Source organism: Zingiber officinale, chromosome 2B (genome assembly GCF_018446385.1).
Source record: "Zingiber officinale cultivar Zhangliang chromosome 2B, Zo_v1.1, whole genome shotgun sequence".
Taxonomy (NCBI): domain Eukaryota; kingdom Viridiplantae; phylum Streptophyta; class Magnoliopsida; order Zingiberales; family Zingiberaceae; genus Zingiber; species Zingiber officinale.
Window position 1 is genome coordinate 94,993,877 of NC_055989.1, and position 17,910 is coordinate 95,011,786.

The 17,910-nt window shown below is 37.7% G+C and overlaps 2 protein-coding genes across 4 annotated transcripts in view; both read right to left on the reverse strand.

Annotated features, from left to right (window-relative positions):
• Nucleotides 1-1,724: 1,724 nt before the first annotated feature.
• LOC122046422 (transcription factor bHLH128-like) overlaps nt 1,725-17,910 on the reverse strand; it is a 16,502-nt gene continuing 316 nt past the window's right edge. The window contains exons 1-6 of one of the 3 annotated variants that reach the window (XM_042607111.1): nt 17,803-17,910; nt 4,443-4,768; nt 4,030-4,107; nt 3,608-3,673; nt 3,227-3,295; nt 1,725-2,021 (exon numbers count right to left, since the gene is read on the reverse strand). The exon at nt 17,803-17,910 is cut by the window's right edge and continues 316 nt beyond it. In XM_042607111.1, coding sequence (XP_042463045.1) covers nt 1,965-2,021; nt 3,227-3,295; nt 3,608-3,673; nt 4,030-4,107; nt 4,443-4,768; nt 17,803-17,910 — 704 coding nt within the window. In that variant the 3' untranslated portion in view covers nt 1,725-1,964. Of the gene's footprint in view, nt 2,022-3,226; nt 3,296-3,607; nt 3,674-4,029; nt 4,162-4,442; nt 4,769-17,802 lie in introns of all 3 variants that reach the window. The other 2 variants (XM_042607110.1, XM_042607109.1) reach the window with 2 other exon arrangements.
• Nucleotides 10,605-13,336, reverse strand: LOC122046424. The gene is made up of 2 exons (XM_042607112.1): nt 12,750-13,336; nt 10,605-11,320 (listed from the first exon to the last, which is right to left on the reverse strand). Exons 1-2 carry the CDS (start codon nt 12,894-12,896, stop codon nt 11,117-11,119), a joined length of 351 nt encoding a protein of 116 aa, XP_042463046.1. The 5' UTR covers nt 12,897-13,336; the 3' UTR covers nt 10,605-11,116.

The following is a 17,910-nucleotide window of genomic DNA, read 5'->3' on the forward strand; positions in this document are numbered from 1 at the left end:
AAGTAAGACACAAGAAGGCATGACAATGCACAAATTAGTCAATATGAGATATTGAACTTATTTGATTAAGTGTGTCTACTTAGGGATCAAGAAACACAAAGATTGATAAGAGGATGACACGGTCTATGTCTCATGGATCAATCTACATATCAAGAATAGAAAGACCAAGTTATACAAGATAATAGACACAGAAAGGGTTAAATCTCGACATTCTCATCACTTGGGTAACAATGATACATCGCTAGATGCCACTCATTGCTTATGTATCTAAAATATTATTTTAGAGACATTGTCAACATTACGAGAACCTATTGAGTCACACACAAAGAACATTTTATTTTGGAGATGAATTTTATTTTAGTTTAACTAAAATATGATGGACCTCAAGATTTGTGGGTTAATCCAAATAAATCCGGATTAGACTCATTAGATTAATAGGTTAAACCCATTAGGTTATTAGATTAATAGTTAATCCAACCTATTAAAATCCAACCCCTTAAAAAGATTAATGGAGATTAAGAAAGATTAATTCATCATTAATGAAAATAAACAAAAAAGTAAACCCTTGGTATTTATTGAAGGGATATAAAAAGTTTTTGAATGAAATTTTAGATTTTTTATTTTCTTCTTCCTCTTATTCTCTTGGCCAAAACAATCTTGTGGAGTTGCTAGCACGACAAAGATTATTCTTCTCTAAAAGCTAAGTTCATGATATGCACAAAAGACGTGTTCATGACGAACTAAAATCTATCAAATCAAAATGGCTATTAGAATTGTACCGTTCACGTAACAAAGGTAACAATTCGATTAAACATGTATACTATATTTGCATGGAGGAGAGATCTCCTTTTTCTACCGTGTTTATAATTGCTGAAAATATAGTAAGATAAGCACAGAAAATTATCTGCAATGGGTACAAATTTAATGATTCTGAATAACAAGTTCAATATCAAATTACAAAGAAAATCAGTTGGACTCTATTGGGTATAGGAAAACAAACAAAGAGAAGAGTCAAATGTGGCAGTGACTTGCTCACTTCAAACCTCCATCGTCGATTTCATGGTGAGATAAAGGATTTAATCGACGGTGAGATAAAGGATATAAATAATGGTAATCGAGTGACATCTTTAAGTGAGGCTTTAGTGGCTTCTCCAGCGCGGCCACATACTCCCTAGAAGATCATAAATCATGAAAATATTTGTCCTAATGTATTAACCCTTTATATGAATATCCAATGAGATATTTTACACTCAATAACAATTGACTCTAAAACTTATTAGAGCAACCATCTATACAAATATTAATTACGTCAATCCATGAAGACAATCTTTTATTCATCATGTGGTAAAAAATGATTCGCTTACCTCCAACATCTCCATCAACCTATCTCTAGGTCAACATAAAAGAAGTAAATCACAAATAATTATCAATTATTAATACATATGGCTAAAATATAAAAAAGATATGTCTTAATCATCATACCATGCTGAAGGGGAAAAAACACATGTAGTTGGCAATGAAGATACAATGAAAGATGCAGTTAACAGCGGTGGGGAAGAGAGAGAGGGGAAGAGAGAGAGAGAGCGCGCGAGAGAGTGAGTGAATGACAGACATACAAATGATTCATCCTGTGTACAATTTTCTCTGTGTCATTCCCTAACCTTCTAGACTACCTCTTTGCAACATTTCATTCTCCTTGAATAAAATTTAAAATGCAACAAACAAAAGAAACATATAGTTTTTCGGAATTCAATACTTATGGAAACTAAAGTTTCACACAAGATTCAGCATATCACAATATTTGAGAAAGTTAGGGCTAAAATGATAAACAAAAGAAAACAACTAGGAGTCCCTGTGAAATATGAGACAAGCTCAGAAAGCATTCTTCTGATCTTAAGGCAGTGAAAAAAAAAATACAAACTGTTCTACCACATGGTCAATCTTATGCATGAATGGATCAGATATCAAGCCACCAACTGCTTGCTGGTGCATGTACAATCTGCTCGTTCTTGTTTAAGTTTCTGCCAAAACAAATAATTCCATAAGAGATTGTGAGTTGTAATGGTGGGCAACAGATAAACCCATGATATGTTAGGGTAGATCAGAAATTTGATCCAGTTTTGTTTGAGTTCCTGTTCACTGTCTCTGCTGCACAATTTGTCAGAATCCATGGAGGTAAAAATTGACAGGAATTGTTTTTTAATCAGAAAATTCCAAATTCAAAATCCAAATAGACTTATGTAGAAAACAGAATACTGCAAGCATAGCAAAGCTAGGAGAAAAAAATTAAGACTTATTAAATACTTGAAGTGCCGCAAAAGTCGGCTTTCTCCATAGGGAGAATATAACCTCTCGTCCACAAATCTCCCTCAGAATCCGATAACCAACTTTTTCTGTATGGGTGCACCCCTTGATGTAGGAATGTAGGAAGAAGATGCACTTTTTAGTCATAAAGCCCCTCAAGGAAGAGAAGCAAATAAGCTAGGATTTTATGTCGTTGCCCACACAAGAATCCAATAAAAACCAGGATTAATAAAAACCTTATTTACAAACCCAAAAGGCTATTAAACTGGCTTGAAAAAAGGTTCAATAAACTTGTTCAAGAAAAACTTGATCCAAGAAAAACATTTTGCAAAAAATTCCTTGTCACACATGCCAGGGACCAACTCGACTATTTGGGTTTGCACTGTCATGAGAGCATCCCACAGAGTTTTGTTGTGCCCACGCCTAATCCCAAGTCTAGCCCAACCTGGTGCACACTTGGCCAAGCCCACATCCATGCATATTCTACATCCATTGGAGCAAAAGGTAAAGCCGTCACCTTAGCTCAAATCCATGCACCATGTAGAAGAGGATGTAAGGATTCTTTATAAACCCTTTTATATCTCCTCTACCTTTACAGGTGTAAGCAGATAGAAACAAGGAACCCATGGAACCATTAGATACAAAAGAGATTCTTTATAAACTCCTTTATATCTCCTCTATCAAGGAACCCACGAAACCATTATTTTTAGCTCAAATCCTTTTAATCCCACACAGTTAAGTATTCTGACAGTATTATGGGGAGATCAAGAACTTAGGGAAAATGCACATGTTTTTTACTTCTTCAAAAAAGCCCATCACAACATTTTAGAATATTCTGTGATCCAGAAAACGATACATGTATTGTAATAAACACTGAAGAATTAGTCATCGAAAAGAATATCTAAGTGCAGTAGATACCAACCTGCACTTGGCTTCTCAGTTCCTTGATGTACTGTATTGCCAACTCTAACATGTCTGATGTGCTTGTTTGCTGTAAGATATCAAAATAACCTGATTAGCTGTTCTTCTTCCCATGAAACATAATGGTTTAGCAGTAACCTGAATTTGATAAGTAAATGAACAAGTATAAAATATTTGAGTCACGTGAAAATGCTCTTGCTTTGGTACATGATTTGAAGAGTTTCAATTACCTTATCAATACTATGACCTAGATGTCTGTCCATAACAGATTAACCAGTAACATAAATTCTCCACTTGCAAACTAAATGACTAGATGAGTCACTTAGATAAAAAGAGTATAAGAATGCTTTTGCTTCATACATGCTTTAGGAATTTCTATTACCTTGTCCATACTAGGCACTAGACCTTGCAGCTTATGCAATCGTTTGCTAATTCTGTTTCTCCGTTCCTAAAAATTTACAAGAGAAATAACAAATCAGAAAAAATTAAATGTTAATATATAAAGTTAATGGATACACAAACTTTGTCCTACGATATAATTGATTTGGCATATAGGCTAGATTGCATTCCACAAAAAAAAAAGTTTAAATACCTAATTTCCATATAAAAGATAGTTCATGATATGTTAATTACTCATTTAATTAAACATGAGCAGTAGGTAATTCTTTTGAAGAAGAAGCAGTTTCAAAAATGAAAAACACTAAAAAACAAAGACATTGGATGGACTTGGAAAATGAAGGTATCTGTTGTTGTGCCTTGTTTGTGAACAATCATAGGAAAATAAGAGGATAAGAAATAGCTAACCCTCTCAGCAATGCTTCGGGGATGGGTTGCACAACCTCGCTTAGCTCGTACTTTGCAGGGTATCGATTCTTGTTGAAGCTGGAGATAATTCTCAACATTTGATATTTCCAAGGAAGTACTAGGCAAGCTAAACTGAAATTAGTGAAGTATAATGAATAAGTGGTTTGAATTATTAATCACAACTTACTGTCAAAAAGGAGAAACATCTTCAGAGTTTTTTTCTGCATGTTCTATTAAATCTCTTTTTCAAGGAAATGTCCTACGTAAACTAAATGATAGAAGTTATTCATGACCACAAGAATTGTTTTGTCATAACTCATGAACAAAGATAATTCCTAGTCTTCAGTATAGGTAGATAAATATCCCTTGCATTAGTAGACACAAACTTTGGTTTGTTAATTTGCTGAACTTACCTGAGAGTCAATGCGACTAAAACTGCCAAGTCTATCCCCATTATTGTCTTTGAGTCGCTGGTCACAAGCAGCAGAAAACATAACTGAGTTGCTATCAGTCCATGAACTTAACTGAAAATTGCCAGAAATATAGGAATTTGTGGCATGCCCTGCAGCCTCATCTGAGCTGCTGCTGCAGTTAACACTGTCTCCAACTTCAGGAATGCACATTTCAGAGATTTGTGAAAGTCTATTCCTTGAGAAGTTCCATTGAGATCTCAAATGTCTACTTGTCATTGGGTGAACACTGTCATTGCTTGCTTGAGGATAACTCCTGATTTCTGCAGCTACAGGTAGACCATTGAGTAATCAATAAATCAGTTGACAGAAATTCCAGACTCATTGATTTCTTCTGAGAATAGTCCACTTGACTGATTCATGATTAAACTTCCCTATTCATGCACATTCAGTAACTTCCAAATTGAATAATTCATCATAATATCGTATTACTCTTGCTACATGTCTTTACCTGGAGGAAGGATCAGAAGTTCACAAATAGCACTGATGCACACTTAAGCTGAAATGTGCAACAATTGTCAAAGAGGGGCTTCATTCAGTTTGTTCAAAGATCATGGAGTCAATGCATAAATGAGTTGAGCTTCTGGGGACAGGTGTGTCAGGCAGCATCTTCAATGCTAATCCAAATTAGGGATTTTATGTCGACTTAGCACATTTTCGATCTTATGCTAGACTTGGCTATATATCACTTACCCATTTTGAGTTGAGATCGATTCATATAGTGACAGAGGTAGGCTCAGAAACCATATTTGAGATGGAGGCCTAAGAGTATTTAGTTAGCCATTGTCATAGTTGAGATGTAATGATTGTCTGTTGGACTAATGCAATAGTGTCTTTAGAGGTCCATTAGTCTGTCGACTGGCTTTCAACATTTAACAATGACGCAAGCCTTTTAAATTTAATGTTTAAAATCCTGAGCAGTGTCGCTTGACAGGAATGATATAGTTTCATTGTCGTATCATATTGTCATTATGATTTTGATATTTATTTAATTGAATTATTAATGATAATACAATTAATTTTACTTAGAATAAATTGTAACCACCTAGGAGAGATCAGCCGTCTTGCTGACCTCTTAGGAAAAGTCAACCAACCTACTCACTGCCTGGGAGAGGTTTGGTCTTCTTGTCCAATAACTTTATATGCATTAGTGGGAATGCCGACCTGAAGTAGGGTCATATTAGCCTGCTGACCTGGGTAGGATTGGCATTACAGGGTATCACTAGTCCCTCCCCCTTCAAGTCGAGTCGAACAGCTGAGGTGTCAATTCGAGTAGTCAGATCAGCGGGATATTAGGTGTCATGCCAAGGTGGACCTCTTTGAACGATTGAGTTGAGTTGTCAAGGTCTATTGAAAGGTCGATTCAGAGAAGTTGGCTGCTAAAGTGAAGGCTTGTCCGATAGCAATCTAAAAGGGTTCTGAGTGGGGAGCTAAACAAAGCTTGTCCTTAGCATAGCTAGTGACTTTCTGCAAATCTCTATAAGTGTCAACATGCTGACCTAGTGGAAGAGGTCAGTCGTCTTGCCAAACATCTAGGAAAGGTCAATCGACCTGACAACCTCCTGGAAAGGTTGATCCTTTGGTCCAAGGCCTTCATATGTGTAAATGGGAATGCTGACCTAGAATAGGGTCATGTATGCATGGCTTGCTTACCTGGGGTAGGATCAATATTATAGGGTATCAAAAGATGTTACGATTTAACAACTTTTAAACCTTCAATGTAAGTAAAATTTTCAAATGAAAATTGTTGGTGCAATCACGCCCCTAGATGGTTTTGACATTTGGATAAAGGTCTAAGTTAGAATGTGTGGATTATTGATGAGGTGTGTCAAATGGTGTGGATTCCTTGACACAAATGTTGTAGGTGTAATATTAGAAGTTCCGGTAAGTCAAGATAACTTAATGCTTGGCAAGCAAAAATCTCGGCAGATCAAAGTTGACAGGATACTAGCAAGTTAAGGTCGACTGGATGTCTAGCAGAAGAGGACAACCCAAAAGCAAGATTTCTTAGCAATATGAAGTCAGATGTTCTATGTGGATTTCATATGTGAAAAGATGTGTGAAAATGCATGTAATTGTGGGCTAATCGTGGGTAAAATTAAACTCTGACTACGTCATAGAAATGGTCTTAGTGTTTCAACAGACTGAATATGTTTTTCAATCAACTGATATATAAGCCGACTATTCAGTTGACAATAAATGAAAAAGGAATAGAAGATTCCTGTTTGCCTTTTGTAATGTAGTCGACCAGTCCATTGACTAATACTATGAGAAGTCGACTGATGACAAGTCTGAGTCAATTGATCTTTTAACAATCGACTGATGTCGTCTCAAATTGACTCAAGAAACAACTTTATTGTTACAATAAACCTATTGATTTGTTGTTGCACAATTGACTAATGGAAGATTTGAGTGGTCTGGTGAAGCAGTTGTACGGTTGCAACAGAATGGTTAGCTGCAAAGATCAATCGAGTGATGGTATAAATAGTTTGCTAAAGAGGCTAGTAAAGTGGTTGCAGGACAACTATCAATTAGTTGGAAGCACGACACAGTTGACTGAACCAAAAATAATTTATTTTAAAGTTTCAGTAAAAATAGCCAACCCCAACTAGTGGGATAAGGCTCGGTTGTTTTTGTAAAGTTTGAGGTGAAAACATGGTTGAAGGCTATATATTGGGGCTTAGAGGCTAGGGTTGCTCCCATTGTAATCTTCTTCTGTTCTAAGTACTTCTCTTGCAAAGAAAGGTTATTAAAAGGGGTTTCTCCAACTTTGGATGGTTTCTGAGATGTAGGAAATTAATGAAATTTCAATGACCCACTGAACGATCATAAGTTGTGAAGTAGGACCCAGAGGCTATCAAACCACATAAATTAGGTTTGAATTTTCTTTCTATTTAGTATTTACTTTATCATTTACATTTCAATTTGCATTGGTTTCTCTTTTGTTTTTGTTTTCTCGATGCAAACTGAGCAAAGGCTTTGTCTTTAAGCATAGTAAGATCTTTTGGCTTGATTCTCATTGTCAGTTCCTACCTTCGAACCATGCATTCAAAAAACTATAAGCTCTATTTTTTAATAGAATAAAAAAACATGATAATCCTCCACAAATATTGAGTGTTTCAGAGATGTTAGACATTACTAAACATAATGTTCAGCGATGCAATTGAGTCAAAATTTGAGGTTATGGTAAGACCTATAATTGGACTAAATGAAGCATATTTTGAGGGCACCCATATTGACATATTTTGTTGAGATTAAAAATGTGTTTGATAATTACACTGTCATGGACATTAAAAATAGAACTAAAAAAAAATGGCAGTAATCTGGTGTTGATTTGCCTCTATGTTATAAACTTCATCAACTAAAGTCATAGGGCGCTAGTGGGAAGAGAGTGAAGCCACATGCTACATATATACTTACAAAAACACAAAAGCTATTTGTGAGTCGATATCACATTTTGAAGTTCCCAAACATGTACACATCCAACATTAGTTGATGTGTCAATTTTTCAAATTGTAAATTTAGGGGCATGAGAAATCAAATATTTATGCAGAGACTACTCTCACAAGCATTTAAAATATATGTTTCCTAGACCATTTTGGAAGGCAATCATTGGATCTATTTAAAAGACTTGTCAAAGGGCAACAATAGATGAGCTTGTCAAACAAGACGAGAGAAGGTTGGAGAAGAATAAGAAAGGGGCAAACAATGTGATAGTAAAAAGAGCAATAGCTCAAGGTTTACTGTGCTTATAATGTTATTTGTGATGGTCATGAGACCATCGTAGATAATTAAAAAATATTTTACTAATTGTGTTTTCTATTGAGCTGTTGCAGATACTAATACCATTATCATGGTATATTTTTGTCATGAATCCTATTGCAAATTTGATATTTGAAATGGTGACAAAACAACTCATTGCAAAAATCCCTTTTGTAATACAAAATGTTTCATCACAAACTACAATAGTCATGAAACTTCCTTCTATGATGACTTTCATTACTGTCAAAAGCTACCTTAATTTGTAATGGTTTTGCCTATCATTACAAGGTTGTCATTGCAAAAGCCTTACTAGTCTAGACTCAGTTATCATTCTTATCATTATTAGTGATGAAAATGATATAATCATAAGGATAAAAGTATACCATCAACCAAGGTTAAAAATTTTGAGCCGTACTAAAATTTTGGCTTGTGACCAGAATAATATAGTATCGTATCATGCCATGTTGATAAGATTTTGATACTTTTTTAAATATAAATATATTAATAAAAAATGTTTTAAGTTTTGATATTATCCCATAAAATATTTGATACTTATTGAGTAAAAATTTGAAGTCCACCAAGTAAACATGACATATCAAGTAGGTTAAAATTGAATTGAATTTGAATTTTTTTATAAGTTTAAAATTAAATTAAATTTATATATACAATAATTTAATTAATAGCAATATATTTTATAAGGTAAAAAATTATATTACATTTAATTTTTTTAATTTTTCTAACTATAATTTTTTCTAACAATCTATTCCCTCTATCTTAAAGAGGTTTATTTTTCTTTATTTACCTCGTAGACAAAATGAAGGGCAAAAAAATTAACCATCCTTTAAGAAGGATTTTTTTCTTTATTTATCTCGTGACAGATGAAGGATGAAAAAAATTAACCACATTAAAGAGGTAAAGAAGTTTTTTCCTATCCATTTACCCTTGCGGACAAATGAAGAACGGGCGGACAAATGAAGAACGGAAAAAAATAACGATGAAAGAGAAAAAATAATTAACAGATCAAGGAGGAAAAAAATTATAAAAGAGAAAGGAATTTGAATTAGATGTAATAAAAATCACCTTCTAGGTAGACAACCTACATGCCACATAGAAGAGGGAGGCCAATGTGGAGGCAGTCGTGTGTCTTGGAGATGACGACTCAGGTAACAAAGATGTGGGCCATGTGTGCCAAGTTGTTTTCTTTCCTCTCTTTTTGACTTCTTTGTTGGATGGATTGTGATGGGGCTAAAATCTACCGTCTCATTGGAAATTGCTGATGAAGTTTTCTATTGCGATGTGACGCGATCTACATAGATTGCCACACTCAATCTACATAGATTGCCACATATTAGAGAGCACTAAGAGTCATCCCGATGAGGCCCCTCTGATGCTTAAGTCACCATGCTATGAAAAGAAAAGAATAGTAAAAACGTAGAAGAAAAAGAAAAGTTAGGATTAGATATCAGAAATCCCCTCATACCACTATTAACTGTGAATTTATAGAAATCATATGTTGGACAATTTATTGTCGGAGATTTTGGGGGAAAATATTGAATTTGTTGAGATAACCTGAGCAGATAGTTTCAGGCTGTCGGCCTTGAAAGTCAGGCTAAGCTACTAGGTTGTCAGGAAGATTGCTGCTTCGTATCGCCAAGTCCGAAAGCAGAGTCGTCGAGTCAGAAGTCGCGAGTCGGAGTCGCTGAGTCGGGAAAGGAATTTGCCGAGGAAGATGTCGAGGCCTACACTCAATGCATTTTCCTTGAAACAAATTTGCCCTACCTCCGGTTGTGCTTCGAGATTCTTTCGGGTCGTCTGTTTCCCACGATACATTGGCAGAACCACATACACAACCAAGCACTAGTTGTTCGTGGCGAACTGAGAATGCACCCGAGTGATATCACGAGTAATTCAGCTGAGCGGATGCATGGCTAAGATGAAAGAATAGGGGAACGAAGGTGGAGGAATTTTTTTGCTTTCGCTTTCGCTTCCACTTCCGTCCTCTGCTCTTGTTCACGATCTCCTTTTATAGGAGGGCTCACCCATGGTTGTAATGAATGGCCAAGATATAACAATTCAATGCTGGGTTTAATGTCGGCCATTATTCTCGAGACGTTAGGGAATCACCATTAATGAGTTTAATATCGTCCATTAATTTCAGATTAATGCTTCCATTACATTCTTGAGCAGGTAGAAAAAGATATTCAGGTGGCAAAATGTTAGTTCATGTAGGTCCCAATAGGCCGGCTAGAGGGGGTGAATAGCCTAGCAAATCAAATTAGTAGTTTTCTTGCTATCGAACTTAGCAAGGACAAACACACATTAGTTAATTAAAATAAACATAAATAAAAGTAAGAGACAAGAATTTTACTTGATTTGTAACCGTAGAGATTGCTAATCCAAGGTAGTGAAAACTACACTAAAAAGTTCTCCGTCGTTGAAGGCAGAGTAGCCAGTTACAACAATTACGAGTATGAAATAAAATTACAGAATACGGAAGTTAAGAATGAGTGTGTTGTATCAAACTTTGAGGACTTGGGCTTTATTATAGCCCACAGGTCGAAGTTAACCATTGGCTAACGTAGCACCTCCCGGGCGCCTGGACTCGGATAACTTGATCCACTCCGAAACGGCTCTTCTTCAAAGATTATGGGCCTCCCAGGCGCCTGGACCCGGTCCGGGCGCCTGACGTTGATTCCAACCTTATCTCTTCGACAACGGCTTGCTGATGTGGCCCAAACAGCTCCGGTCACTTGGAGTCCAACCGCCTGGACCTGGTCTAGGCACCTAGACAAAGTTAACTCAGTAGTTGATTTGTCCGGTCGCTTGTGTGATTCTCCGACTTTCTAGAGTTGAGCTCACCCAAACCCAACTTCGGCATTCTCCTCGAGCAATCTTCCTCCTCGGCTTCTCGTCCCTCGGAAACGTCGTGCTTCCTTCTCGTCTGCTAGTATACTCTTCCGCAGCTCCTTGTCCCTCAAATGCACCGAGCCCGTCGACTCACTTCTCGTGTCATCTTCGCTCGCTGCGTCTTCCACACGACTTCTTATGTTCCTAAGTCCCTGCACACTTAAACACAAGGCATCAAAAAGTAAAGTCTAACTTAACTCGGTTGATCACATCAAAACTCATCCGGGGTACTTACAATCTTCCCCTTTTTGATGTGCATCAACCCAAGTTATGTTAGGATTAAAACGAACAATAAAACAATTTTGATATTTGCAATTATTACGAGTAAATAAAATTGCAATCAATTCAAGAAGAAAAAAAAATATATTAAATATACCTCCCCTTTAACTTAATCCTTAATTTCTCCCCTTTGATTACATAAAAAATATGTTAGAGAAAATACGAAAAAAGTTATAAAAATATTGGAGCATTTTCTAGGGGTTTTAAACATAATTTTCAGTTATATTTCTTTTTATCGAAATTAATTTTCAAAAAGAATAATTTTTATCAATTAATCTATAATTTTAACAAAAATAGTTTTAAAATTATTTTAAAGTATCGAAAATCTTGAACATTTTTATCAATAACAATCATAAGCATTCGAAACATGATAAAAATTTTCATGCATGGAATATTTTTATTTTAACCTAATAAATATATTTTAATATAACTAATCATTTATGAATTTAAATGATTAAAAATAAAATTTATCATCTAAAAATCTTGCTGATTTTTCTAAACATTCAAAATATAAACAGCCTTTAGCCGAAAAATTAGGTTTTTCAAAATTAATCTCCAAAAAAATTAATTTTTAAAATTCCAGCTTTCAATCGAAAATTCATATAAAATTAATTATACGTCGAAAAATCTCGAAAATTTTTAATCTAACAGAAAACATAATTCATTATCATATAAAAATAAAGGTTTTCGAAAATCAATTTTTGAAATAATTTTCATTTTAAAAATCCGAATTTTGTTAACAAATTCATAAAAGAATTATATAACGGTAAATAAATTTTTGAAAATTTTTCTATTTGCAGATAATATCTTTATTGTTTTAAAAAAAATTGAAAATATGAACTGAAGATTTACGAAATAATTAAATTTGCTAACAATGTTAAAATTAAATCAAATTAAATTTAAGCATGCAAATAAAATCAATTTAATAGTTTAGAACATATTTAGAAACCCAAAATAAATTTCTACCTACTGGATTTATCAAAAATTTTCTTGGAATACTATTTCTAGCAAATTTTGCAATTTTACCCTATGGTTTCTTAAATACCAGTTAAGCCTACTATAATTTCTAAAATTTGAAAATTGTGAGAGATTCGAGTTTAAGAATACAGGGTCCTTTTTTTACAATTCTATTTGCTCTTTTAGTTTTTCATTTTCATTCTTAAATTTGTCAAAATTTTCAACGAGGCATGCATAATTTTTCTTTGAATCTAAATATTTTGACCTAGTTTTACATTGAGATCTTGACAATATTTTAATACATTCATATAGTTGATCGGAAGGAAGATTACGTATCTCACTTACTGTGTCGGACTCGTAGGTAGATGCCTCCCCTTCATCGTTGCTTGCTTCCGAAGTGGATTCGTCGTCTTCATATAGGTATTCAGCTATTAGTGTTGTTCCTACAATCTCCTGGGTCTTGGAGTCTTCTGAAAACAAATCAATATCCATCGAAGAGTTGGATTCTACCTCTTTTGATTCTTCATGGAGTTCCAAGAACTTCCCAAAGTTCTTTGGCACAATTGTAGTTATCGATTCTTTAGAGTTCTTGAGTAGGCAGCACACTTAGAAGATGGAAATCGGCCTTATCATTTGCCAAAAATTCATAGCATTGTTTTTTAGTCCAACAATGCTCCTCAAGTTATTTTCCGTCTTTGCTTTTGGGCACTTCAAAATCAAATTTAATTGAAACCATTATATCAAAGTCAGTTCAAAAAAATACCTCCATTTTTCGTTTCCAAAACAGAAACTCCCCCTCGAACGTTGGTGGGTAGATACTTGATCCGACCATTTTTCTTTTACTTTAGCTGGTGGTTAGTCATTCTAAAGCAAACTTTGCTCTAATACCAATTGAAGGTCCTGATTGGTAGGCTAAAGAGGGTTGAATAGCCCTGCAAATCAAATTAGTACTTCTCTTGCTATCAGGCTTAGCAAGGACAACTACACATTACTTGATTAAAATAAAAATAAGAGACAAGAATTTTACTTGGTTTGCAATCAAGGAGGTTGCTAATCAAGACAGTGAAAGCTCCACTAAAAAGTTCTCATTCGTTGAAGGGGAAGTAGTTTCTTACAGCAATTATGAGTACGAAATGAAATTACAAAATACATTAAGAACGAGTGTGTTATATCAAACTTCGATGACTAGACTTTATTTATAGCCCATTGGTCGAAGTTAGTCGTTAGCTGACGTGGCACCTCCCGAACGCCTGGACCGGTCCGGACGCCTGGACTCAGATGACTTGATCCACTCTGAAACGGTTCTTCTTTAAAGATTATGGGTGCTTCCCGGGCACCTAGACCCGGTCCGAGCGTTTGGAATCGACTAACGTGGATTCCGTCCTAATCTCTTCAGCAACGGTTTGCTGATGTGGCCCAGACGACTCCGGGCACCTTGAACTGGTTTGGGTGCATGGAGTCCGACTGCCTGGACCTAGTCCAAGCGCCTCGACAAAGTCAACTCAGCAGTTGACTTGCCCGGTCGCTTGTGTGATTCTACGGCCTTCCAAAGTTGAGTTCACCCAAACTCAACTCCGGCCTTCTCCTCGGCAGTCTTCCTCCTCAGCTTCTCTTCCCTCCGAAGTGTTACGCTTCCTCCTCGTTCGCCTATGTACCCTTCCGCAACTCCTCATCCCTCGGATGTATAGAGTCTGTCCACTCGCTTCCTGTGTCATCTTTCTAGCTCGCTACGTCTTCCGCTTGACTACTTGTGTTCCTATGTCCCTGCGCACTTAAACACAAGACATCAAAAAGCAGAGCATAACTTGATTGATCATATCAAAACTCACCCGGGGTACTTACAGTTTGTTCATTTGGATAAATTTTGCCTCGGTCTGGCATTCGACGCGCACAGGTCGTGATCGCACACGAGTCAACTTGGTTCAGTGCAAATCCGGGTCCTGGATTTGCGCACCGAGGCGTGAGAGAGAGTCTCTCCCCATGCATTTATTCACATTATCAATGCATGTGCAACAATATAAACCAATCATAGTGCCTTGAAACTTCCAACATGGAACTAAACTCATACACAAAGGAACTTCCTTCTTCCTTTCCACCTTTTCCATTCACATTTATAACATCATACTCTAAAAACCTAATGTGTTCTTGGATCTCGGAGTTGTTCGTTGCAAGTCGTGCGTTGAAGGGGCATTATTACGTAGGGTATCACTATCCCTCTTCAAGTCTGACTGAGGAGCGGAGTCGGGTGAAGTCCAACTAAAGGAGCTCATAATGCTGTCTTTCGTATGGAGCTCGGTGTGCTCGGGCTGCTATGCTATAAGAGCGACTCAAGAAGCATAGTAAACAAGTCGGGTTGCTAAGTTGGATAGGGTACTCAAGACATCGCACAACAGGAGTGACTGGGAGGCCCACTCACTTGGAGCACTCGGGTCTGGAGGTCCAGTTATATGGAGCTTTTAGGTCAAAATACCAAGCAACGGTAGACCAAATAGTGTTGGGGACTCGGGCGATATCACAACTCCCCCCTCCCCCCTCAAGTCGAACTGAGGAGCAAAGAGGGGTCGAAGGGGAACTTTCCCTGATGGTGGAGTCGGAAGGGCAAGAGACCAAGTTTGGTCAGTCAATCACAGGGAACAGAGTTGGAGAAGCAAAAAAAAAAATTGAGCTAGATAGGTCAACTACTACTGAAGATGACCGTTGCAAAGAATGCTTTCCTGCTAGCAGAGTTGGTCCAAAAAATAAAAAAGCTAGCATAAGTTGAACTAGGCATCTAGACTAAATCGTAAGCACAATGTGGGGGCCTTGGGGCTCGAGTAGATTTCAGAATGTAAAATTGCTTGGATGAAAACAATGATTATGTTTTGAAATAAATTAAATACAATTGAATCTAGTGTGAACAAGTCGACCATAAAGCTCAAGGGGAAGCATGCAGAAAGATAGCTCGATCCCTCAACCCGAAAGACCCACGAAGTCAGGAAGAGAATATAAGATGATCAACTCGATCCTGCTAAGGCCATAGAGAGTGTAATAGGAGATCATGCTAGATCCCATGACTCGGATAAAATAATGAAGTGGTAGAGAATAACTAAGTCAATTTCGAGACCGCGGGGTAGCCCGCGACTATCTAAGAGAGTAAATAACGAGTTGATCCCAAGATTACGGAGCAGCTCACAACTATTTGGGAGAGTAGATAATGAATCAATCCCAAGACCGCAAGGCAGCCCGCAACTGTATGGGAGAGGTAAAGCTACATTGACCCCTTAGTGAAAGGGGAAATAATCCTCAATCTCGAGTCGACCCCTTAGTGAAGAAATGAAAGAATCCTTGATCCCAAGACCTGCCTAAGATAAGGCCGGGTCGACCCCTAAGTGAAAGGGGGGAAAATGCTCAATCTCGAGACCTGCCTAAGGGGTTGAGTTGGCCTCACCTCTTTCAGGCAAGTCTCGAGATCGAGCATTCTTACCTCCTTTCACTGAGAGGTTGATTCGGCCTTACCTCTCCCAAACAATTGGGTTGCCCTGTGGTATCGAGATCAACTCGTTATTTACTCTCTCAAATAGTTGTGAGCTACCCCACAATCTCATAATCAACACGGTTATTCTCTCTTGACTTCATCAATTTATCCAAGTTATGGGGTCGAGCTTGATCTTCTATTACACTCTCGAGTTCGTTTTCTTATATTCTTTCCCCGACTAGACGGGTCTTTCAAGTCGAGGGATTGAGTCATCTTTCTGTATTCTTCCCCCTTAGCTTTAGGGTCGGCTTCTTCACACCAAGTTCGAATGTATTTAATTCATTTTAAAACATAATCATTGTTTTCATCCAAACAAGTTTACATTTTGAAATCTACTCAAGCCCCAAGGCCCCTACACTATGCCTACGATTTATTCTAAACGTCTAGTTCAACGGATGCTAGCTTTATTCGAGAAATCATTCCTTGCAACAGTCATCTCTAGTAGTCAACCTATCTAGCTCGGTCTTTTTGCTCCTCCAACTCTGTTCCTAGCAATTGACCTCCCCAGCTCGGCCTTTTGCTCTTTCGACCCCACCATCACGAAAAGTTCCCCTTTGACCCCTCTCTACTTCTCAATTCGATTTGAAAGGGCGACTCGTGACATCCAAGGACAATGATCCCCTACAAAGTTAGTCAAGTTGGCCTATGTGGCCCCATTCCACACCAGCACATTCGGTTTGCATGGTTTTCATCCAGGTATTGATATGCCCGAGTCCCCAACACGATTCAGCCTCCCGCTGCTTGGCATTTCGACCCAAGTGCTCCAGCAACTAGGCCTCTCAACCGGTGTGTTCCCACTATGGCCGCATGACATCCCTAATCACTCCCACTACGTGACATCCTAAGTCACTCATGAGTACTCAACATCCCGAGAACCCTGTCCAACTCAGCGACCTAGCCTCCCGAGTCGCTCTTATAACACAACAACCCAAGCACACCACACTTCATACGCAAGACAACATCATGAGATGCTTTAGTCGAACTTCATTCAACTCCGCTCCTCGGTCTAACTTGAAGGGGGACAAGTGATCGTGGTCGAAAGGTCCAGGGTTCGATCCTCGGGGTGTCATTGCCTGAGGTTAGCGTCCCGGCTATGCGCTTTCAGCTGTGTACCTGCATTTACCTCCCTCCATATCCGTGGGACCGGCACTAGGGGGGCCGCTGATGTGGCGGTTCCTCATTTTTGAAGGGGGACTAGTGATACCCCGGATGATAATGCCCTTTTAGCATATAACCCATAATCCCAAGATCCAATAATCCTTAGGATTTCAGAGCATGATTCATATAAATGCACAAGTAACAATGATACGAGGGGATTTTGACATCTAACCCTAACTTTTCTTTTTTTTTCTATGTTTTTACTATTCTATTATTTTCATGGCATGATGACTTAAGCATCAGCGGGTCTTACCACGATGACTTCCGACTAAGTCTTAATCCATGCAAATTCAACCACATCGCAAAGGAAACTTCGTCAGCAATTTTCCAACAAGATGGTAAATTTTAACCGTATCACTAACTCTGTTACCTCTTTGACTCTTCACATCCACATTTTTTTTAAGAAAAAAAAAATGTTGTGAGCTTTTTGATATTCTTATCGTGAGCCTGTTCACAGGCTTCGGCAGATGCCGGCCATCTCCATCATCCACATCCATGTGGATTTGGTCCATTGAACCCTAGACAACCTGTCAACCTCCACCCCACCCAAACCAACGGCGCTGTCAGTTACTGTGACGGAGCATTGACGGAAGCGGATTCGCCTAAATTAAAAGTATTCTCGCTGAGGATTAAGTGCTACGAACAAAACACCGTACACCGATAATTGTAAATAAGTGAGAAATTATTGAATCGTGCGAACAAGGGATGCGAAGAGAGGAAGCTCACCGTCATCCATCAAGAGCTGGGAAAAGAACCCCGCCGGCGAGCTGCTGTGGCGGAGCAAAGCCGATCCGCCACCGCTCACCTTGGCGGAGAACTCCGCACCACCTTCCC

Excerpts from the sequence above, each read along its gene's own strand:
- LOC122046424 (XM_042607112.1), bottom strand. The coding sequence starts at position 12,896 with ATGGATATTGATTTGTTTTCAGAAGACTCCAAGACCCAGGAGATTGTA. Across the intron at positions 11,321-12,749 it reads CTACCTACGAGTCCGACACA|GGACTTAGGAACATAAGAAG; the intron begins GTAAGTGAGATA and ends TTAAGTGTGCAG.